This window comes from Cricetulus griseus, chromosome 2 (assembly GCF_003668045.3).
Source record: "Cricetulus griseus strain 17A/GY chromosome 2, alternate assembly CriGri-PICRH-1.0, whole genome shotgun sequence".
Lineage (NCBI taxonomy): Eukaryota > Metazoa > Chordata > Mammalia > Rodentia > Cricetidae > Cricetulus > Cricetulus griseus.
Window position 1 is genome coordinate 225,377,406 of NC_048595.1, and position 24,336 is coordinate 225,401,741.

Sequence of the window (24,336 nt, forward strand, 5' to 3'; positions counted from 1 at the left end):
CTGCAGTATTTTGAAGTACCCTAAACAACCCAGGGCCAAACTAAACATAGCCTACAGCTACTAGGTAAACAAAGGTTTTGTCCCTAGTCTAGTCCTGGCTGAAAGGGAAGAAAGATCTTGGCTTAGAGTCCCTTAGAGCTGGAGGTATATCTCAGATAAATTCAACTGTGATCACCTCATGTGTCCTGCCTGAAAATAAAAACCCCCTGGTGGGACTCAGACTGAGGGCTTGAGGGGGAGGGGATTAGAGACATTAAAGTGGGAAAATGCTGCGTAAAACTGAGTTCCCGGACAGGAAAAAAAAAAAAAAAAAAAACAGCAGGCATCATTTGTCATGGTGCTGAGATAACTCTTCAGAATTAACAACCACTGCAAGGCAGCAAGGTCTCCCAGCAAGAGGGCACAGGTTACAGGAAGGGCAGTGGGACCACAGCCCAAGACCTTTGCCTTCTGTGGATCTGAAAAACTAAAGCTGGAGGTGACACATGTCCCCATGTATTTCTGTAATCTATGTTAAGGATACATAGCCACTGATAGGAAGGAAGGAAGGAAGGAAGGAAGGTAGGAAGGAAGGAAGGAAGGAAGGAAGGAAGGAAGGAAGGAAGGCGGGAAGGAAGGAAGGAAGAGTACCTGGGACAGTCGTGGCACACACCTTTAACCTCAGCACTCAGGAGGCAAAGGCAGGATGATCTGAGTTTGAGGACATCCTGGTCTACAAAGAGAGAGTTCCAGGACAGTCAGGGCTAGAAAAACCCTGTCTTAGACAACAAAATAATGGGAGGGGGTGTAAATAAATCAATCTGAGTCTTTTCCACACTTTCTGAGACTAATATAACCACTAAAAATGTTGGATATTAATCAAGAGGTTTGTAAAGTACTTAAGTGCTGTTTTGTTGACATTCAAACATTAATTTCCTCTAAAAACTCTTCTTAGGGACCAGCTCACTAAACTGTTGGTTCAGATTATTATACTGCTGATAAGATAAAAATGTAAGATAATTTAATGTAAAACAGTCTTCTCCTGAGCCCCCAGCCTTTCACACCTACCCCGGAGGCTGTCGGTTGCGTTGAAGGAGATGTGTTTTTGGTGCAGTCATCTGAATTAGAAGAGGAGGAGGTTGGAGTCATAGGAACAGAGTTACTGCTATTACCTGCAAGAGACCAGCCATGAGTACATCTACCTCTGTGTCAAAGCTGGAAAATACTTGCCGGATAAAACAGCATTTTATTATACTCACCAGAGCAAGCCTTTGCCTTATTTATGTTTTTAGGTTTTCGTTTCCTGGTTTGAATCCCTTCTTTTTTCATAGCAAGTGGTCGAGGCACCTAAAAAAATGTTCACAAAAGACCTACTTTATTATACTGAAGGAAGCACAAAAGATGTGATTTTAGTACTAAAATCCCTCTTTTCAAAGAATCTGGGATATAGCTCAGTGGCAGAACGGTTGTTGTGCTACCTGAGGCCATAGGTTCCATCTCCAGTACCACAGGACATGTATCTTCATTTTCTCAGTGCTAAGGACTGAGGTAAGCTAGGAAAGGGCACTGAGCTACATCTCCAGCTTTAAACTAATTAAAGACTTTGGTATAAATTTCATCCATATATATGTTGATATTTATTAATACATAAATGTTGCATACATATTCTAAATGCATAAAGATTTTCCCCTCTCCCCCAAAATAGAGATTCCTTCAGGGGAAAATGAAGTTTACCATGGACACAATTCAATATTTTCAACTTTATGTATATTATCTGAAATATTTACTTTTAATATCCTTATTTAAAAGAGATAAAATACTTTCTCCCTACAACACAGGTTATTTCCTTTGTAAAATGAGCCATTATTATTAGAGGCCAGTGGCTAATACTAAGAACACCGGCACTCAAAGGCTAAAGCAGGAAAATTGCAGCAACCTGGGCTAGTGAGTTTGAGGTCAGCCTAGGCTATAGAATGAGACCTTGTCTCAAAACCAACCTAAGATTAAGATTTATAATAACGTCTATAGCCCTTTAATGAAGTATAGACTCTAACTGAAGATATATTTGCTAACTTCTTGAGATAAAAACCTAAAAACCTTCCGCCAAGGGTGGATCTCTGTGAGTTTGAGACCAGCCTGGTCTACAAGAGCTAGTTCCAAAAAAAAAAAAATAAAATAAAATAAAAAAAGAGTTGGTTCCAGGACAGCCTCCAAAACCACAAAGAAACCCTGTCTCGAAAAACAAAACAAAACAAAAAGCAAACAAACAAAAAACTTCCGCCAAATTTCAAATTTCTTAGAGCTTAAGTCTGAAGTAATCATTATTTTGTTATCAATTCTGAAATGTACCCTTTTCGTTCTTACGTTTCTTTCTTCTTTTTTTCTTCTTGATGTAAGGTTTCTCTGTGTAGCCCTGGCTGTCTTGTAGTAAAGGCATGCACCACCACACCTGCCTCATTTTTACATTTTCTAAAATTGAGATGTTTTACTAAAAAGGTCAGCATCGCATTGGTTGGTTGTGCATTTGATTTATTGGCCCCTTGGTAGCTGAGATGACTGGCTCACATTACAGTTGATAGCAGCTGGGATTTGATTCGGTGCACACACAACACACTCTCAGTTTCTCATTTCCATATCTTTTGACACCTTTTATTCACTTACTGATTCTGCTTTATAATTGAAAACATACAGTTTAGATAGTAAATGTTATGTATTCATAAACGGAACAAATGCATACCCCATGGAGTTTCATATAGAGTCCGCAAGCATTGCACACAGGTTCACCCTCGGCATTTCTACGCCATAAGGTGGTGGTTGTAGTGTGACAGTTAGCACAGGACAATCCAAGCCGCCGTGATGAAGGCTAGAAAACAGCACATAAGACACTAAGTAAAGAAGCATGATTTTACATATTTTAATGTTTGTATATGTACATCATGTTCCTATCTTCAACAAAAGAACACATTCCCAGTTAATTATACATGAAATGTCCCTTCAGAACAAAATCTGTGAAGTGTAATTAGGCAAACCTTTCTTGAGTTTGGCTAGTGTGCTTGATCCCACAGGTGAGGTTACTTTACCTCACCTGTTATTAACGGTTCTAGGATGAGATGGGAGCAATCGTACATTGACCACGCAAAGCTGTCACAGAATCATTCATGTTCCCATGGTGGCTGTTCCTCTAAGAATTCAGGTTTCCACATATTGTTGTTAGGGAATTACATTTACTGCAAGTTGTCCCAAACAGAGCTAAGTTCTAGAACATACCAAAAATACAATCACCGCCGGGCGTTGGTGGCACACGCCTTTAATCCCAGCACTCAGGAGGCAGAGGCAGGCGGATCTCTGTGAGTTGGAGGCCAGCCTGGTCTCCAGAGCGAGTGCAGGATAGGCTCCAAAGCTACACAGAGAAACCCTGTCTCGGAAAAAAAAAAAAATACAATCACCTGCAGCCCACTCCGCTGTCACAATATGAGATATGATACACAATCAAAGCCACCAACATGCTAAATGGCTTTGGTCATCTAAGAATTAGGGACAACTACATCTATTTTTCAGGTACATGTAGAGAAAAATCAACCAGAAACTATCAAAAGATGAGCGAGAACAGGCTAGCAGCAGTACAGACCTTTAATCTCAGTACTGGGGAAGCAGAGGCAGTCGGTCTCTGGGTCCTAGGCCAGCCTGGGCTACACAGAGAAAACCTGTCTAGAACAAAAATAAAGAAAAACTAGAAAGAAAATGAGTGAGAAAGAAAAAGTTGGGGATCTGAGTAAAGAAATGCACTGTAATGGTCATCCTGGTGCCTGAATTCCGTTCTGTTTTTACAAAAGATAGCAAGCTCATTGAACAGCATTCAAGACAGGGTTTCTCTGTGTTGCTTTGGAGCCTCTCCTGGCACTAGCTCTGGAGACCAGGCTGGCCTTGAACTCACAGAGGTCCACCTGCCTCAGTGCTGGGATTAAAGGTGTGTGCCACCAACTCCCGGCGAACAGCATTCTTTTAATGCTAACACTGCCTTGTATATGGTTAACTCACTTTCATTTGTCCCAATTTTTCTTCATATAGTTAATTGGTATCACCGGGGCAAGTCTCAAATGCTACCCCTTATGGTCCTAACATATTTGAAGGAATATATTTTCTCCAAATCCCACATAGGGGTGGGGAGGGGAGTGAAAATAACATAATCCTCTCCCAGAAAAACAAAAAAAAAATTAGATTACCAAATATAAACTGTTTAAAATTACTAAAAATACAAGCTGTACCAATGCCACATCTTATATATAACTATATATATATATATATATATATATATATATATATCATATATACATATATATTAATTGAAAGATATGCTGGGTATATATTGGTTATTTATGGGTCGGAGAATCAGGTTTCCAAGTTCTTTGAAGACAAATATAAATGATCAAACAGGATTTTGCATTTCTAGCTCATACCTGTTAGTCAAGGTTAGTATCCTTTACAATCACAATCAAGTTGTAGCATTGGCACTTTCATGAACCCTTTAGCCCTACAACATTTCTAAAAGCTCAGAGCTAATAATTCCCAGAATTTGGTGAAGAGGAACATACTTGGCTGATAGAACTACTTGAAAAGTTACTTTGCTAAAACAAAAACAACAAAAATATTAGCAAAACCTTAGGCTGCTTTTCACTCCACCTTCTCTGGGGCTGAGAGAAAAAAATTCCAGGTGAGCACTCCTTTCTCTCCATAAATATGAAATTAGTACAGGGACAGGATGGTCCGTTTTATGAACGAGCCATTTATGACAGGTTCCAGTGGAACTGGAGCCAATGTGGAGCAAAATTGTTATCAGAATTATAACAAAGAGCTTTATGACTGTCAACTGCGGATCATAAGTGAAGACAGTCTCCATAAACATGTGAAATGAAGGTGAGTGGGTTATAAAAGTTCCTTGTAACAAGCGACCTCAGTTCTATTCCTCACTGACAAGGAATCCAAGCTACACCATAAATCGCTTATTTTGCAATGTATTACAAGTTCAAATTCACTGCGATTGGTTCTGACCTGCTGGCTTAACAAACTGGGGTTCAATATTCTCTTTCTGAGAACTAAGCCACCAAAACTATAAGCCCACAAGGAGAACTAATTGATAGTGGCACACCTACAATTGGTATCATTTATAACTCATTCACAAAGCATATTGGCTGACCTTGGTTACTGCCAAGACACCTGCCACAGAAGGAAAACTAATCTATTCCCAAACATTTGAATTGTTTTTCTTGTGGGTAACAATTTTTACTGTTAAGTGTGTAAAATAAATGACACTATCTAAATATAGTTGCTAGTTGATCAAATTCGTAATTCAACATGTACACCAAGTTTTTGTTTAGCCTTGGGAAAAAAATTACCCTTTTCGGAGCTCAGTTAGTACTCCGCATGAATAAAGCCTTCCCTCCAGAAAGCAATGTTTCCTTGTTCATGCTTTGTCTGGTAAGTGGAGGCAAGCGCTTCCTTGGAATATTTTCTGATTACTTTCTTCTTAACAAAACACAGAAGGATTACGAAAGCCAGTGAGTGGGTCACATCCTGAATTTAAGGGTAAAGAAAACCCTAAACTGAGGAAATTCTAAGGAGCTTAAAGCACATTCCACTTAAATTAACCTTAGCTACTTTATTTTAAATACATTAAAAGCAAAACAATCATAAAACTAATTGCCTCTCCTTAAGGTGTCAGACTTACCTTGTGATGCAATTTCGCTCTAATCTAGTTAACACAAACAACTTGTATAACATTTGTTCTGCTAATTAGAGTATAACAATTAAATAAATTACCTGGGTCCTTAAGATGTCTGGCATCTAATTGCAAAGCATCTACTTTAAATAGCATTTAGAACACTATCAGTTGGGGCTAGACAAACGTTAGCCTTAAGGCGCAGTTAACGAAAGATTTCTTTCTTTTTTCATTTCAGCTTTAAATGTCTCAAAAAAAATGACTTTAAAAGAGTTTAATCACAAAAAATTTAAGAATTCCCCATACTTATTTTAAAAGTGGTAAATATGTTTGAATTGGTGAAAGTAGACAATTTAAGAAGCTCAAGCTCTGTGCCAGATTTCAAAATAACTGTTTAATCAAACACATTTTCACCGTAATCAGGGGCAATTTAAAAGGCAGAGGAATCAGGAGCTAAATCCGGCTCTCCAAGGAAGGGCATGCCCAAAGAGATAGGGCAGGACTGGGGAACTAGGCTGTGCTGACCACTGAAGAGAGGGGCTCGGCTTTTTCTGACTTACTCCTTTAGGGCTGTTCGGGTATTGAAAGGGAGCTCGCTTTCTCAAACCAGCTGAGAGGACACCAACCAAGTCACCTTCCCTTACCTACGTTTTGCTCTGTGGTTGCTACCTGCAGCCGCAATTTCTTGAGTATTCATTCTGTACACTAGCCAAGAATATGTGTAATTTTAAATATTTTTCCAAATTAAAAAATTAAAAGGTAGCACAGGCGCCGAGGAGGCAATTCAGCAGCAAACTCTAGTTTGCCCAGTGTTGTTTTCCATCCCTGGTACTGGGAATGGAAAGGAGACTGCTACCAGCCACGCGTTCCTTTTTTGCCTTTGGAGAGGCCAGCGGTTCTTTGGGGGGGCGGGGGGAGGGAGTCTGGCACCGGAGGAGGGTGTGGGTAGTGGAGGTGTTGCAGGTCCGCACCCTGCGGTGACACTCACCACGCGCTTCTGTGGCTTGATGAGGGGCCGACTGAGGCCGTTCATCTTGCTGTAGAGACCGCACGCGTTGCACAGGTAGTGGCCTGTGCCATCTCGTCGCCACAGCGGCGTCTGGATGGAGCCGCAGTTCACGCACTCGCGGCTCTCGGACAGATCCTCCAGCAGGTCTGTGGGGAGAGCGAGGGCCAGAGCCGGTAAGGTCTCCCGCCCCGCGTACACCAGAACCTGGAGGAGCCCCCAGGCTCCCCAAGTTCTGGCCTTGATGGCAGTAGATCAACTGACCCCTGTCTCCACACTCCAACGTCCCCCGTGGGGCCAGTAGAAAACCCCAGTGAAGTCAGAGACCCTGAGAATGACGTGATCTGTAGATTACTGGGGTCGTCGTACTGCTCTTCTCTATTGTCTAAGGTAAAACCAAGGCCATCCTAATTATAAAATGCAGCTTGCCAAACGCAATAGAGCAGTGCAATATTCACTGACCGCTGACCTCCCCTAAAACCCACAAATACCCAGGAGGACTCACTGCCCGGTTATTGCTACCTAAGTAATTTTAAAAGTATTTTCTGTGCCCATCACACTTCTTACAGAGCCTTTCTTCCATTAAAAAAAAAATTTAAAAATGCTGTTCTTAGCACTCATATCAATTAATTATAATTATAAATAAGAAAATGAAGGTTTTTCTCGGGGAGGGGAAGCGCAAGTAAGTAAGCCTGGAGACTACATTTTATTTTCATGTCATGAGGATCTAACACTGAAATATTCTCATTTCTATCTAAAATCTGTTTTTAAAATGGCTTTATGGCTCTTTTCATTCCAGACTACATGTTAAATATGGGTTTCCATCTTTCAAATCATGTGGTTAGTTTTTGAAATTTGAAATTAACCTGAAGCTAATTAAAAACAAATTGAACAATAATATTAATTAACAGAAGTTATAACATTTGTTATTTCTCTGCAAGGAGATTAAGTATGAAATAATATCAGTTGTCTAAAATTAAACGCTGTTCATAGTCTTTGTAAAAACAGATGATGCCTACTGTGTAGAGTCCTTTCTGTTACAGAGGGTTTGATGTTCTAATTTGACATTCTTCAAGAAGCAGTTGAGTCACTTATAAAAGTGAATAAACATTGCACTTTAGCCTTTTATTTGAAGAGTATCCTGCCAGCAGATCTCTGTATGCCTCGCTCCCCTGATGTTCATGGTGTCTACAGTGCTAAAGATATTTAAATATGGTTTTAGCATTAAAATGCTTTCACCATTAATTTTTACCTTACCAAAAAAAAAAAATGTCCTTCATTTCTAGAGTTATGTCTTAGATTTAAAGGAAGCTAACATCCCACAAAGTGAGTTCAAAGTTATCCTGGGGACACTGGAACTTAAAACACATCACAAAGATTTATTCTTCTCCGCCCTAAAAGCCACTATTGACTACGGTAATCAGTAAAATACTCAGGACTTCAAGGACACTGAAGTTAAACAAGGCATTTGTCTTTGCTGTTGACTTTAAAATGTTACCTATCAGAGAGCCCCTCTTCTAGAGTGGGGCATTCCCTGGAAAACCTGGCCCTATGTCTGGCCTCCTTCACTGGGCTAGGAACAATAAAAAAAGGCTCCCTGGAGACTGTGTGGACACCCTCGGTATAACATAGTCCTGGGGAGCCCCAGAAATAAAATTTCAAGTTCTAGAAAGCTTTTTTGAACTAAATAAAATTCTCTAGTGCCTTTTCTGCCTCTCTGCAAGGGCAAGACAGCAATAATTCTAGAACAACAAAAGAAAATACACTGCAATTATAAAATCTGATTTGCTGGAGTTGTGGCACCTCTATCCTAAGTGGTTTCTTGGGGGAGCTCCTGGGAAGTGACAGACTCCAATCAGGTGTGATTTCTGGAACCAAGGAATGGAGCCCTGCTCAGTGGGAGCTTAGAGAGGCCAAGGGATGGGCCTGTGAGGACCTCAGCTCCTCTCAGAGTGAGCTACTTCAAATCAGTCCACCAGACAGGGAAGGGGGAGGAAGTAGAATCAAGAGCTTTTCACTGTGCATATTTAGAAAGCACAGCACTCAAGTTTTAGCCTTGGTGTTTGCTCCAAATGTGGATGGTGATGATGATGATGATGATGATGATGATGATGATGATAAATGATGATAATTGCAAAGACAGGAAGATGGCTGTAAATTCAAGGCTATCCAAGGACTACACTGGGAGATCCTGGCAGAGAAGGGGGAGGGCTATCTAGGTGAAGAAACAGCAGTGCCTGCCTGTTCAAACTTGGAGCCACCCTCCTACCCAATTCTGCTTTAGTTGCTGCTTCTTTTCTTAGCAGACTACAAAACCTGTATGGCCCCAAATCTCTGTCACTCCAACACTTGAGAAACAAACCAAGTCTGCTCTGCAATGGCTTGAGACTCGGGGGGGGGGGTGATTGAGGAAAATATGGGCTAAGTTCAAATGGTGCCTGTAACTGCATTTCCCAAGGGAACCCACTGCTGTCAACATCTAAAGATGGGATTCTGCCTGTGCATAAGCTATCTGCGTCAAGTGGCATGGCTTCAGCGTACAGAATAGGAATTTAGAGAGACAGGCCGAGCAGTGGGGTGGACTGAAGCAGCAGGCATCCTGCCCCCACAAACTCTGGGATTTCCTACCTCCCTTCCAGACAAAAGCATCACACCCAAACCACAACACCCTTCTCATCCTTTGAGGAATTTTAGTCTCCCGGTCGCTATCCTTGGGAGCCAAATATAGCCTTTATGTGGTAGGAAGGATGACAGCCCCAGGCCACCAGGGCCCATCAACAAGGTCCTCCCTATGCCTCTCTTCTAGCAATAAAAGCTGCAGAAGTAAGCCGAGAACAACAGCGAGGCGCGGTTCAGATCAGGTTCTCCACTATATTTTCTGAACACGAGCTAAGCAATGCTCCCACTCAGTCTAACGGGCCAGGGGTTCTGAAAGGACTGTCCCCTAAACAGAAGTGGGGAGGGGCTCCCAGAATGATGCAAAAGATTCCTGAGAAGGACAGTTTGGACCAGCGTCCCCTCAATTCCTCCTAAGACTGACCAACTGCCCCCCAAAAAAGTTACATTTTTTTTCGTTATAGGAGAAGTTGCCAAATGGGCAAAACCCCAGGAGGGGGAACCTACGGATGAACTCGGGGTCTTAAAACAGGATGGCTGGGGGAAGAAACCAAGTCTGGCTCTTAGCTAACAGCGGGGCCACTTTCGAAAATAAGGTCTTTCCAAGGTAGCTGGGAGTTTGTTTTCTCACTTTACACTTAAATAGTCCCCTGCACAGAAGAGTGTCCTGTAACTTGGACTAAACTTTGAAGGTCACCACCCTGCCCCCCAGATGGGAGCTGCATCACCAAACCCCAAGCAACAGATGCCAAGACTGAAAGACTGCCTGGTGGATAGGTCCACCAGCTATCCTTAAGTATAAAGTCGGGGCTGGTTCGTCTAGAGCTCTTCTCATCCTACCCCCCCCCCATTGCTTTAGGGGACTAGATGCCAAGTAGATGCCAGGGGCCGGCGGGGGCGGGGGTCCTATTTACATCCTAGTCCAAAGAAGCTCCTCACCTAGGCACTGAATCAGTTGAGGCTGAATACGCCCACGTGTCTCTCTGAGCAAGAGCCCAATATTCCAAAAGCACTCAATCCTAGAACCTCATTTCCCACTCACTCAGACCAGGACACTTGCGGAGCTCTGACCCCACATCTCTCAAACTAAAATGCATGATTTCTCAATTGCTTCTTAACTACTCATGAAGGCCTTTGCATATATATATACCCTTCCCAAGGCCCTGAGGTAATAGATGTGCGTTCACCCTTTCCTGGACATGAGTAACCCCCAGAGCATCGCTGCTAACCTGAATATTCTGCTACTGACTTACAAAATCTTTGCTGGGGACAGGTGGACAGCTGCTCCATCCCGGTTTGTGCCCCAGAGTCCCTGGCCGGCACCCCCACACCTCGGCTTGATCCTTACCTGCGCTGGGGCCTCGTGGCACCGGGAGCGGGGCTCCCGCGCGGCTCTGTAAGCTGTGCAGCACCGGCGTTTCGAAGGGTCCGGCTGGCCAGGCAGGCGTCAGCGGAGCCCCCATGTAGGGCGAGTAAGTCGGATGATGGTGATGATGGTGATGGTACGTCCCGTTCAGAGGCCGAGCAGCGGATAATGAGCTGTACTGGTGCTCCCTGCCGCCCATGGCCGCCAGGCTGCCGCCACCGCCACTCACGCTGCCCGCGCCCGCGCTGCCCGCAGCCACGTAGCCCCCGGGGTCCCGCGCGCCGCCGTTGGTCATGGGCGGGCTGGGCGAGTAGGGGAAACGCGCCGAGGCGTGTGCCGAGGCCGAGCCCGCACCTCCTGGCCCCGCTGCCCCGCCACTGGCTGCGCCGCCCCCACCATACGGGGGGCTGTCGGCAGAGGCCTGGGGCCAGCCCGGGTGAGCTCCCGCGCCTCCCGCGTGGTTGCTGGGCCCGCTGCTCGCCCCCTGCAGGTACGACAGGCCGGGCAGCATGGAACCCACGCGCGTGGTGGGGACGTAGACCGGAGAGCTGACTGCCGCCGCGGCCGCGGCCGCCGCAGCCGCCGAGTGCACGAATCCGCCAGGCGCGCCGTCGTAAGCGGCTGGCCCCTGGCTGGACAGGGCGGCGAGGGTCTGGTACATTTCCTCGGGCTGGTCGGTCGTGAAGGGGCTCAGCTTAGCGCCCCGGCTGGACCACAGCAGCTTGTTGGCGGTTGAGGCCTGGTCGAGGTCAGTGAAGAGCAATAAGTCGTCCCAACTAGGCCTGGCGCTCCCGGGGCCAGGGACCCCGGGCGCCGAAGGTCCGTGGGCAGCAGCGAAGGGATGCGAGGCGTACGGGTTGAGCAACAGAGAGCGGCCCGGAGGTCCCGCCACCGCCTCTGGGTCGAGCTGCGGCGTCCTGCAGTTGCTGGCGCCACAGGGACCGCGATCCCCGCCCCGGGAGCAAGAGGACGAGGAAGAGATCGGGGAAGGCGGGGAGGAGGGCTCCCGCGCTGGAAAGGCCCCAGAGTCACCGGCGTCCGCAGCAGCGGCCCCGAAACGCTTCGGCAGGCACCAGCCGCCGTCAGTCAAGGCCATCCACTGTTCGTCTCTGATACAACCTGACTTTTGGCTCCTGGGGTGGGATTGAGGAACAAGACAGGAAGATAGATAAAGTGGGCTTCCCGAAAGCGTGGACAGTTTACCAACATGCTTCGCTGACTCTCCCTTTCCCAGTTTAGGGCATCCCTTAAAGATCCCGTGTCTCCCAAGTGTTTAAGGGGGTAACGAGACCGGGAATGAAATCTGTGGAGCAACCACAGGGTTCTCGGCGACCAGAGTGCCCTCCTCTGTCACCCAGGACTAGCGTCCCTACGCCCTCCCAGACCACCCATCGACAGCATCCTTTCCTCTTCAAGGAGTGCCAGATCCCGGGAGTGACCACAAAGCTGGCCGAGGTTTTCCTTCTGTCCCAGCTTGGCTAACTCTGGCCGGATGACACGAAAAAAGCTTCATGTATGTCAATGCTGTCTTATCCTGCCTCCCGGTAGGTGCGTGCCCCTCTCCTGTGATGCCTCTGTGAGAGTTCCCCGCGTGAAAATAGCTAGCAAAGGCAACCTGTCCCCGAAAACGAAACCGCAGCTTTTGCTCGGAGCTTCCCAAACCTCGCTGACCAGAGTCAACGCGAGCTCCAGAAAAAGTCACCAGCCCAGAGAACGTGGGACACCAGGGCAGACGCATGGGGCTTGGAAAGTAATGCCAGAAACCCACCGAGCAAAGCGTCACGCCCAACCGAGTCCAGGCCGACCGATGGCACACCTTAGACACAGATCGCGTCAAAGCCACCAGCGTGCGCGCTCACGCCGGCCAGGCCACCCCCGGGCCACCCCATGGTCAACCCCGGCGCGGGGGGAAAGGCCAGATCGTTCTGGAATTGGACATAGTAGGGTGGAGCAGAGCGCAGAGAAAAGGAGGGGGAAAACGCAGGAGGGGAGGGGGTGAGACCGCCCCAGAGCCGAGGCCACCCCAAAGGGGAGAGCAGGAAGAATGACAGGGAGGGGGTGGGGAGCCAGGCAGGCCTCTACCAGGCTGCTTTTCCAAATCACTTCTGCTCATCGGAGATAACCACACTAAAATTAATGCCCACACACAGACCAGGGCAAGATAGCAAGAAAGAAGTTTCTCTGCCCACTGGACTACGGGCTCCCGCCCCTTGGCGCTGAGATAACTCGGAGATAAGGCTGCGGGCAGATAAGAAATGGGGAGGGAGGGGTAGCGGGGCTGGTCCTCAGTATCCCGGGAACCTGGGAGTCCCTGAAATCCTCCAGGAGCAAAGGAGGGGAACACCCTCGGAGCTGATCACGGCCGGAGAAAGGCCGGAGAACTGGAGGACCGAGGGCCTACGACTGTTAGGGTAGGAAGAAGAAAAGGAAAGCTAAAGAGGAAGCAGCCGAACCTCGGGCGAGCGACGTGCGTGAAGAACGGCGGCGGCGGAGGGTGCTCCCGGGTGCGGAGTGAGGCCGAGGGCGCCGGCGGGAGAGCGCGAGTCCGGGGTCTGCCAGTGGCTGCTGGTGAATAAAAAGGAGAGAGGAGGCGCCTCTTACTGCTCTGCCGGAAAACTGCAGCCTGCGCTCCTGATTGGACTCACCGAGCCCTAAACAAACAGCGCTCGCCGAAGGGTGCCAGGCTGTGGGTCGGAACTGCTCTCACCAAGCTGCTGGGTGCGGAGGTGAAGAGGAGGAGGAGGGACCGAGGGGAGGAGAAAAAAGCTGGTGGGGAGGGGACGGGGAGGGGGAGGGGAGTGAGCAGCCCTAGCAGACAATAAGTGCTAGGCAGCCTGCGGGCGTGGGCTGAGCAGCAAGCACTGTCCCCAGAGTGGGGGCGAATCCACCCAGGGGGCGCCCAGCTCGGAGACTCTAGGGGAGGGGTAGAGGCAACAGCACGCCTGACCTGGCCGGCGACCCGTATTCATCCAGCTTTGGAACACACCCTCGAGTTCCCAGTTCACATACACACGCACACGCACGCGCGCGCGCGCGCGCACACACACACACACACACACACACACACACACACACACACACACACACACACACACACACACACACACACACACACACACACACACACACACACACACACACACACACACACACACACACACACGAGTCACACCCGGGGCAGAAGGGAAACTTGGCACCGGAGAAGCTGGATCTTTGTAGCCCCGCACTAACCGCCGCTGCAAACGGACCGGCGCGCCACCTCCCAGGTCAGCGCGCCCCTAATGTCAGTGGGGAAAGTGCCCAACTGGCCCTCCCATCTCCCCCTTTCAAATTAAACCCCTCCTCCCCGCGCGCAGTTGCTGGTGACCGACCTTAAACTTTCCCGACCCTATTTCGGGATGCTCAGGATGTGCGGGCCATTTGAAATCCAGGGTGTCATCTGGGAAAGGCGCCCTTGTGCCCATTCCTACCTTGGCCCTGCTCTTAAAACAGATACTAAATTCCTGGGAGGTTTTGTAGAGTTCAGGAAGACATTCCCCAGCTAACCTTTGGGTCGTGGTGTACCGAAAGGTTAAATCTATGAGGTCCTGGGGACCATCAAGGGATTTAAAATCCTGTGCTGTCCCTGGACGCCAGTGCAGTTGTCCCTTTCGTTCTGAGTTTTCCCTGGTCTTCAGGTAACTCATATATAACGCGTTGGAAAGGAACAGAGTACCTTCTCGGGTCCCGGAGAAAAACACCGTCCCCCCCCCTCCGCCCCAAGACTCTCGCTCTTTCTCACACACACCCCTTAGTCGCTCCCTCCAAATGGTTATCACAACTGTGTACAAACTGATAGGGCCTTTAGCGGGCCAAGGACTGGAAACGAACATTGGCGGGGTTATCAGTGCGGATCTGTCAGCAAGGAGTCGTGCACTGCTCGTCCCAGGCAGCAGTAGTGATATACGTCTTGTTCCTTCGTGCTCACAAAAAGGATTTCTTCCGACAAGCTGGACACTGGAAGGGTGCAGAAAGGGAACTGAACAGGAGGAACTCTCTTGTTGGATTGGATTTTTACACACTCGCCCCAGGTAAATCAAAGTCAGTGTTTTCTATAGATCATCCGGAAAGCATTGGGGCTGCATTTGTTTTTGTTATTTTAGTTTCGTTTGATATTTATTTTTGTTATTTTTCCAGTTGGAGAAAGGAGAGGGGTCCAAGCAGAGCTGAACATGAATGCATGGGTGCGCTGTAAAATGCGATTTCGAGAAGGTGTGACACCTCGATGCGAAGGGGTTCTTAACTTAAACTGTACGTGTGCACTGGCGGAGAAGGGACAGAACTTGCTGGGAAGGGGGAGGGGGACTCCGAATCCAGGAAGTTAGCGAGAATTCTCCGTTTTCATTCTTCGTTGTAAATTGCGGCCAAACACTTCTGAATTTTAAACCTGCTACCGACCACTCTTGTCTAACTGCGTCACTTTTACCACGTTCCTTTTTTGGTGCCCCCCACACACCCTCCAAGTCACTGTGACTTCAGTGTGGCTGCCTTCTGAAAGGCTGAAAATAGAAAACTCTGGAATGGAGAGGCTAGCTGCTGGAGTAGGATTCGGAGGCTTTAAATTTTAACCCGTGTTCGATCGAAAGTTACTACCACAAGAGACTGGCACGGGCCGGCCCAATTCCCACCACAGGTTCCAGCAGCTTGTTTTGGGTGGTTCGGTAAGTTCTTATCATTTTTAAGAGAACTGGGTTCTGCGAAGATCATTTGTAAGCAATTCATTAAAACTCTGGACATCGTTTTTCCTTTGAATCCGATTTTTCGGAAATAATGTCTCAAGTTTGCTCTAGCAAGCAATTTTTACAATGGCTAACTAGATTTGGCTCCCTGGCTGTGAACGGCCTTCAAGGCTGAGGAAGATCGAGCCCCGGCGCGAGCCTGTCCCGGGTTTTATTTTATTTGTTATTTTTATTTGAAAGTTCAGGGTTATCCTGCGTAAATTTCCTGGGACAACAGCAAACCCTCCGCTGGTCTGCTTTCCGAACAGAGCTAGGCAGCCTAGGGAACACACTGGCCCCGGCGCTGCTGGGACAGAGGTGAGGAGCCTACCCATATTGACAGATTCGACAACGTTCGGGCTCTAGGGGCTCGGGAACCCACTCACATTTTTATCAGCCATATTGCCAATATTTTAGTAGTGTCCCCAAACAAAGAAGGAAGATAGATTATTCTTTTTCCTTTCAGGGCCACAAAATTCACCGTTAAAAAAGACTGGCTTTCCGAAAGAGAAATAGATTAGGGAAATAATTTCTCATGTCCGTTGATGTAAAAATAAAACTGTTTAACCTGTCGGATTGACTAAGACAAAAACCTGAGCTGCCTAGAGACGCTGGTTTGCTTTTTTCGGACTCACGGACTGTGTCAACAACACCCCCGCGGCAAAGGCACATTTCAAAGCTGTCCCACTGGCCTCAGGCTAGACGCTCCAGGGGAATTGAAAGCTAGCAGAGTCCGGAGTGTCCAGGGAAAAGAAGCACCCCAAACTAGGGGCCCCAGGAGTTGGAGATGGTCCCCATCATGGCCCAGATAGCTCCTAGAAGTTACTTTGTAGTGTTTTTATGTTTTCTTTTGTTTCTCTTTCTTTTCAATTCCTTTCCTCTTGCCCCTCCTGTCTTCCCCCGCCGGATTTGCTGATTTTGAACGAAATCGTTTCGCGGGGAGCTATTTGGGCTGTTGGGAGCAGGCCCTCAGGACCAAACTTTATTCTTACCCCGAAAGAGGACTGGCTCTGGGGCGCTGCCTGTCCCCTAGGCTCATTTATTTGGGCCGGGCCACACCACCATTCGCCTTTCAAATCCAGCCAGAACACAGCAGCCAATTGGGCAGGGGGCGGGGGCTCTGTAGCTGAAACGGAAGGGGTGTTTGGGGACTCAGTGGCGCTCGGCTTCCGGGGGGCACCGCAGACCTGGGCTTGGATGCGTGTCGCTATACACCTTTGGCCTTGCAAACTCAAGCTCATTATCTTGTAGTTAGTTTCACGAAGCTTCTGTTTGCTCCAACGTCGGGGAGTGGGGGGGGGGGTGCGGTTACAAGTAATTTCTGCCTTAAACATGGTTTGAACTTCAGATTTAAAAATACTAGGTTGAGGCTATAACTCACTGGTAAGTCACTTTTTGTGCAAGGATGTGGGTTCAGTTCCCACGCAATCCAAAAAAGAGAAGGAAATACACATATATAAAGCCTTGTTGGTTTCTTAGTGTCTTGGGGACTCTCACCCAACGATACAGGTCACCTTGATTCTCCCCATTCTCTCCAGTGTCCCAGTCCAGGGCTTGGGCTGTGTCCCCATTTTGAAAGGCCAGCCATCAAACCAGGGTTCTCTTGACTTTCTTTCCGTCCCTCCCTTCTTCCCTCCCACCCTCTCTCCCCTCCTGATCCTTCCTTTTCCTTTCTTTTAAGCCGCTTCTTCCTTTCCCTTCCTCCCTTTTATTCTTAATTTCCTATAAACAAACAAAACCGCGCCAGACTTGATCAGGTGGCGGTGGAAGAGCGAAGGTCGCCTCAATTCCGGGTGTCGGTCGCCTTCCCACTTGGCCTCAGGACTCAGGTTAATGCGGTCCCCAGCGGTGGGAATCAAGCTACACGAGGGACTCTGCCCCGCGCGCCCAGCCCGGGTGACCCCGGCCGGCCGCCGCCAACTCAGCACCGAGGTGGGCTCGCGCCTGCCCAAAAGGTCACAGCAGTGGCCTCCCTTTCTGTGCGCTGTTTACGTGACTTAATGTACTTCTTACGCGGCAGTAAGCCAGGGTGGCGATAAGGGGGTAGCCAGGAAGGGTCGCAGTAAAAGCCCCACGCTGGGCGCCTGCGGCCCACCCTTAGCTATTAACCTTTTTACTTTCTTCTTCCCTCTCTCTCTTAAAGCTTGTTATCTGGGCCACCCAATGACCGACGAAAGATCTTCCCTCCCTAAGTCTCCCATCGCTGCTTTAAACCAAATAAATTTAGCTATTAAGGGACAAGACGTCTGACAAAAGATCGAAAGGTGTCTCTCTGGGATCGCTTAAAGAAGCGAAGCCACTGGCGGCTCTCGAATCCCGATAAAGAAATTCCAAGCCGGCGCCGGCCTCCCTCTCCAGCCTGCTTGCATCCGACACCCTGAGATCAGAACCTCAAAGGTCCATTGGGACCTGTGGCTGCAATTAAGACAATATCTAGGGTCCCGGGCTTGGGGATGCTAGGCCTTTGGGATGGGGGGCACTGAGGTCCACGGGCAGTGGGACCTAAAATATTCCTGCCAAGTTCCAGAAGAACCAAAGCCAAGGGAACCCAAAGTAGCATTTAAATTTGCCTCTTTCCCCTTTTCCTTTGAGACAAAGTTTCTCATTATGGATGGCAGGATGGCCTCAAGCGCCGGTTCCCTCTATATCTGACCCCGGCTTTTTGTTATCTAGACCAATTAAGAACTCCATTTACACTGTCGAGTACTGATTACAAATTTAACCTTGTCTTGCCGTTTTTATTATTTTCTAACATTAAGCAATAAAGACAAAGCCCAATCATGCCTATCTACCTTCCTCATGTTCATTTTAGGAGCAGAGAAGCACCCCCCTTATTTCCTAGGGTCATGAGCAGAGCTTCTAATCCCTGGTAGAAATGGTGGTGGGTCTGCTCCCTGGCCTTGAACCCAGAAGGTTGTAGACTCTCCAAGGTTGGTTTGGTCAAATGCAGTATTTAGAGTCATGATTAATTGCACCCAGCATGGCTACTTGAAGCCCAGCGCTGCGTGCTAGCCGAAGTCACCACCTCCCTTTCAGAGAGTGAAACCAGTAGTGTTGCTTCTCAGGGTTCACTGCTCTGGAGCTCTGAGAGGGGGCAGTTAGACTATGCTGGGGTGGTTAGACTATGTTTTCTAGTGCTTTGAAAGAGGGAAGGTTGAGAGGTTAGGGGGTCAGTGGGCAGGACTTGTCTGCTCCCCAGTCTGGCAGATGCTGGACTTATTTATGCTGGAGTGTAAGCTTCTAGGCACCCTTTTCCTATCCCTTCCAAACAGTTTCCTTCCCAAACACCCTCTTTATGTAGCCTCTGAAAAGGGCGAAAAGGAAGCCTCAGAAAGCAAAGGGTGGCTCTGCTCCCGAGAGACATAAATTTCCAGCCCCATTGGGTGAGCTAGACCTGAGGTCTCCTTGGATGTGTCTGGCATCCCAGGAGCACAGATCCCATGAGTTATGGGATCTAGACCTGTGTCTGCTTTGAGCCCTTCCTCCCTGTTGAGTAGCATTTGCCCTTTTATTTTCTTCCTTTAAGGTCAGGCAGGGATTGATAAAAAGAAGTTTTTTAAAAAAAAAAAGTGAAAAGAAAAACTGAGTTTTTGAGAGATTTGCTAAATTATAAATGCCATCCTTGAGTCAATGATGGGGGAGTGACCAAGAAAAGTTACTACTCAGAAATATGACCTCTCCATTCAGCTATGTTGCAAATATGCGGAGAATTAGGACCAAAGGGTTTGTCTACCACTGCACAGCCCTCCAGCTTCCTGCCACTGAGTATGCATTGCAGGGAGAAGAAAGAGAAGAGGCAGCTCCAAGCTGGAAAGTGTTTACAGTCTAGGAGGCTGGCACCTCTATGGAGCCAGTTAGGCAAAGTCCCACAGGTAACTCTGAAAGGGCACTCAGATTTCAGTCAGCCTCCGGTCTGCAAACTTTTGGAAAGTTGCAAGTTCTTCTGTCTCATATACTTAGGGAATTTCTAAGAGCCACTGGGCCAGCCCAGGACTTGGGGCTAACATGCCAGATCCTAACACTTGCCACTATCTATTTCCTGTGTGAGGAAAGCAAGTCACCCAACTTCTCTGATCCAGTCCACTCTTGAGTAAAATGAAGCTAAGACACCAAGCAGGGTGACTATGCCTGTAGCCGCTGTGCTCAGAGGCTGAGGCAGGAGGACTACAAGATCCTCAGACCAGCCAAGGCTGCACAGTAAGACCCTGTCTCCAGAAAACAAAGGGGGGGGGGGCTCAAAGGGTGAAGCTGTTTGCTGACCAGATAAACCAATGAGTTTCACTAAGACACCCTAAGGAAAGATACTCACCTCCCATAACTCCCCCATAATGTTTCCTCTGACCTCCACTTATGTGCATGTGTGGGCACATATATGAATGCAATAAACAAGGAAAGATAGAAAGAAGGAAAAGAAAGAAGAGAGGGAAGAAAGAGGGAGGAACTCCCTTTTGGATCATTGCAAAGACTAAAAGCTTTGGCAGGAATGCTGGCATATGCTAAGTTGTATGACATATTACTAACACCCTCACATATACTGCACCAAATCTCAACTTTATGTGTGACCTAACTGCCCCTGTACTAAATGAACTCCTAGGAAAGGAGAGCTGCTTGGAGAGCTGTGTCCCAGCACCAGGACTTCCGTTTATTGCATTATGGTCGGGAAGAGGGTGAGGGGTGAGACAAACATGGGTCTTTTGGTGCCTTTGAAGAGGAGACATTCCTCATACTGCCCCCCTTTCAAATGCTAGCAGCAGACTCCAACATCTTCTGCAGGGCCAAGATAGCAATCTTGAGGCTTCTCAAAAAAGAATCCCAGAGCCTCACAGCAGCCTCCCTGGCAGCTCCTCTCTGGAGACAGATAGGAGGGAATTAGACCCAGCCACTAAGAAAGGCAAAGGAGATTTTGGGGGCAGAGGAACCCTCAAACTTTTTCATTACTGTTTTGTGGGTTTCCTTTCCCCCTTCCACCTCCTCCAGACCCTTGTTTTTCTTTATTTAGTGCTGGAGACGAGATGGAGCCCAGGGCCTCATGCATGCTAGGTACGTGGTAAGGCTGAGCTACACCAGCCACAGGAGCACATTATCCATCACAGGCCACTCTAGACATTTTCAGCCTTGTTTTCTTTCTGGTCCTTCTCTTCCTCCTTCCACTGTGTACTCTAAAACAAGGTCCAGCCCTCAACAAGGCATACTGTTCTCTAGTAAGAGGACAGTGAAAGAGATGCATCCTCCACACGCCAGATCCAGAGTGGGTGTGAAAGTCTCTCTCTTCCATTTGGGCCCAGAGACTGTTTGCTCTGGTCTTCCATGCTCCTGATCTTCTGTTTGATTTACTGAGTGCTGTCATTTCTCTGCTCTTTACTTTCACAACCACACATTCAAACCTGATAAAGTTCAAGACCCTGAGTGCTTGCAGCTTCCCAAGATTGACAGTCCTCCTGCCCTCCACCCCAGCCAGCCAGCCCAGGCTGATTGAATCCTCATGGACAGAAGCCTCCAGGGAAGGATAAGAAGAGGCAGCTAGTCCAAGAGGGCCAGGAAATGCTAGTGTTCCCCTGCCATCTCTGCTACCCCAGCAAACCTCAGTCCCTTCTCTCCTGGAGACAGATTGGCAAAGACCTGTGGGTAAGGAGGTGAAAGACCTGAGCTTGCCACATGCAGACCTGGCTAAGATGGGATGCAGAGCTCCTAGACAGCTGGAGGCAGAGCTGGGTTTCCTAAATCTACTAAACAGCAATGGAATCAAGGTCAAGACACTTAACCTCAAGGTGCCTCAGTTGCTCCATCCATAAAATGGTAAAAATATTGCTCTGCACAAACATTTATCACAGACTAATGACCAGGGTCCTACTTGCCACATGCCTTCTTTTAGGCTCCATGGAGACGGCCTGCATATATCTGACCTGAATCTTTGGTTCTTGTCAGGTTCAATACAAATTTAGACATTAATCTAAATACTAAGCCAGTGGGCTAAACAAAAGGAATGATTCATTTCCAAAGGCTGAACAGTTAACTTAGACTCAAGTTCCCAGATCACTGAAATGTCTTCCTATGGAAGGATTCTTTCTAAATACTTAATTTTCTTCCCATAAATATAAGTGAATAAAAGCAAAGAACACAAGACTAACTGTGATCATCAAGGATGGAAACCTTCTACTCTCAGTGTGGATACTGTGGCAGGAGTTACTAAGCACTTATTTATTTATTGCCCAAATTACTGTTTTTCATTTAACCTAAATTATTGGAACTTTCTAGGGTGGGTAAGGAGCCCAGTGATATAACCCATGCATGAGGTCTGTAGTTTGATACCTAGTACCAGAAACCCACCAAACAACCAGCAAACAAATGAATAAATCTACCTGAGGTAAGTAATTAAGGTAGTAGTGACTCAAGTAGAGTCTGAGTGTTCTCACTTTGGTTATTGTAAAAAGGAGAGAAGGCTATTCCTGGGCTGACAGACAGTACTGTACTTGGTGGCTGGGGCCCCAAAGAACTTACACAATTTGAAAGCTTTGAAAGCTCTGTAAAAAAGATGATATCTGCCAGCCTGTTGTGAGAAAGCCCTAAATAAAGAAGGTAAGATGCCCAAGACCAAAATCCCCAACATACAGTGACTTGTCACTCCAGCTGTCCTAAAACACAAAGGCTCTGAAGAAAGAATCCAAGAAAAATGAGAAGGCTGAAGAATGTGACAAATTTTGGCCAAGAGATTGAAGGAAGCCAAAAGGGGGAAATGCCAGAAAAGAGATCACCAAGAGACAGACACTGCTGTCCTCCATGACGGCTTCCACCTCCACGTCTGAGTCCAGGCAAAAATCTGGGTAAGAAATAATAAAACCTTGTGGACAAAAGTCAGACAGTGGTGGCCCTCACCTTTAATCCCAGCACTCAGGAGACAGAGAGGGTCAGGAAGACCTCTGAGTTTGAGGCCTGGTGGACTGGTTAACATGGAGAGCTCCAGGACAGCCAGTATTATAGACTATACACACACCCTGTCTCAAACAAAACAACGAAAATGAAAACCAGCTTCTTTACACATGTGGTATGTAGTGCATAGACATACACTGCACATAAAATAAGAATAAACAAACCTCAAAACAGAAAGAAAGAAAAGCAAAACAAAAGCAGAAGGCCCTTTTCACCACTCTTGTCAGGAGACATCTTCGTATATTACAAACTCGCTGCTTTCTGACCATAGCTGCCCATAGTGCTGGCCTCTAGAGGTCCTGGAGTTAGTCTGATATCAAATGACTTCTCCTGGCACATCCTGAGTCAGATTACTACTCTGTTTATGGTAACAACAAAAACAGTATAAATGTTACATCATTTATGAAGACTACCACATAGCAGCATCTAGCTAAAGTCTAGCCAAAACCACAATGTAGATCCACAAATAAAGTTGTCTGCCTTCAAACTTCTTTCTTCCTTCCCTTTTCCTTCCTCCCTTCTTTCCTCTCTTTCTTTCTGTCTCTTTTTGTTTTGCTTTTTTTTTTTTTAAGCAGGGTTTCTCTGGCTGTCCTTGAACTTATTCTGTAGCCCAGGCTGACCTTAAACTCAAAGATCTACCTGCCTCTGCCTCCTGAGTGCTGTGATTAAAGGCGTGCACCACCACTACCAGGCTCTGCCTTCAAATTTCAAAGGCACCTCTCTGACAAGAGTTGGGCATAAATGAAGCAGCTGTGGAAATCACTGGGTAATAGAAAGGAGCCTGTGTAAACCAGCATCTGAAGGTGATAAAGCTCACAGCAACCAACATTAAGGCTGAAAGCCTAGAGTCACAAGTTCAAATCCCAGAGATGGAGTTTGCTGTCTTTCTCTGGCTGTGAGCCCTTATGCAAACCCTTTACTATTACTGTTTCTCATTGCCTTCATCTTTACAAACTCAATAATAAGAAGAGTGTCTTCTACACCCCATAGGCTATTTGAACTGTTTGGCAATTATCAGGAATGGGAGTGAGGGGAAAGGGGTATCAAGGGCTCAGGGACTCGAGAGGCACCAAGAGAAGACCTGAGACAAAGCCTTTGAGAAGATGAAATTTAGCCTACTGGGGAACACTGAAGGCCAAAAAAAGCCTCTGTGTGTTGGTGAAGCCTGAGAAGAAGCAGTGTTTGAGTTCAACCTGGACTACATAAACAAAACAAAAAATCCTTGGTCAATGAGTGATCGTGATGGCTCAACGAGTAAAGGCGATTGCTACCAAGTTGAACGTATTAGTCACTGTTGTCTAAGGAAACATAACAAATAGAATAAAGACAGATAAGTAGATGCATATATATTGTATGATGTATTAGACTGACTTACAGGACATAGTACAAGTAGTCCAACGATGGATCCATCACATTGGAGAGGCTGGGAACCCGGCACTGCAGACATGGAGGACTCCTGGGAAATTGCTAGTCCTAAGAGTACATTGGAAGGTCCCAACAGCAACTCCAACGTCAGAGCCGGGCCTCTTTTTTCACTCCCTTTCATGAGAACTGTGACCGCCCACCTTTTTTTTTTTTGTTTGTTTCCTACATAACATGGTTTCTCTGTGTATCCCTGGCGGTCTGTAACTCTGTCTGTACACCCCGATGGCCTTGAACTCAGGTATCTGCCCATTTGCCTGGCTGATACTTTTAGGATTAGTCTTCTGGCTTCAAAATATCAACTCAACAAAGTCTTTCCCTTGCTGGGTGGTGGTGGCACACACCTTTAATCCCAGCACTCGGGAGGCAGAAGTAATCAAATCTATGTGAGTATGGTCTACATAGTGAATTCCAGGCTAGCCAGAGCAACATGAGACTATGTCAAAAAAGAAAAAAGCAAAACAAACAAAAACTAAACTGCATCATTTAGAACAAATGGTAACTGCCAACTAAGAAGAAATTATCAAATCTCTAATGAGTTGAGTAG

General features: G+C 47.2%; 1 protein-coding gene and 1 long non-coding RNA gene across 4 annotated transcripts in view; one reads left to right on the plus strand and one right to left on the minus strand.

The window, feature by feature from the left end:
- Gata6 (GATA binding protein 6) overlaps positions 1 to 13,401 on the minus strand; it is a 34,634-nt gene extending 21,233 nt beyond the window's left edge. The window contains exons 1-6 of one of the 2 annotated variants that reach the window (XM_027404326.2): positions 13,137 to 13,401; positions 10,666 to 11,816; positions 6,684 to 6,850; positions 2,717 to 2,842; positions 1,239 to 1,326; positions 1,048 to 1,151 (exon numbers count right to left, since the gene is read on the minus strand). In XM_027404326.2, the coding sequence (XP_027260127.1) occupies positions 1,048 to 1,151; positions 1,239 to 1,326; positions 2,717 to 2,842; positions 6,684 to 6,850; positions 10,666 to 11,779 (1,599 nt within the window). In that variant the 5' untranslated portion in view covers positions 11,780 to 11,816; positions 13,137 to 13,401. Of the gene's footprint in view, positions 1 to 1,047; positions 1,152 to 1,238; positions 1,327 to 2,716; positions 2,843 to 6,683; positions 6,851 to 10,665; positions 11,817 to 12,451; positions 13,081 to 13,136 lie in introns of those variants that run through there. The other variant, XM_027404327.2, reaches the window with a different exon arrangement.
- Positions 13,402 to 13,819: 418 nt separating this feature from the next.
- On the plus strand, positions 13,820 to 18,229 carry LOC103163971. 2 transcript variants are annotated; one of them, XR_004768380.1, is made up of 3 exons: positions 13,820 to 14,753; positions 14,860 to 14,973; positions 17,584 to 18,229. It is a non-coding gene; the product is annotated as an uncharacterized LOC103163971 (long non-coding RNA). The 2 variants fall into 2 exon arrangements; XR_004768379.1 differs by lacking the exon at positions 17,584 to 18,229 and having other exon boundaries at positions 14,860 to 16,032.
- The last annotated feature ends 6,107 nt before the right edge of the window (positions 18,230 to 24,336 follow it).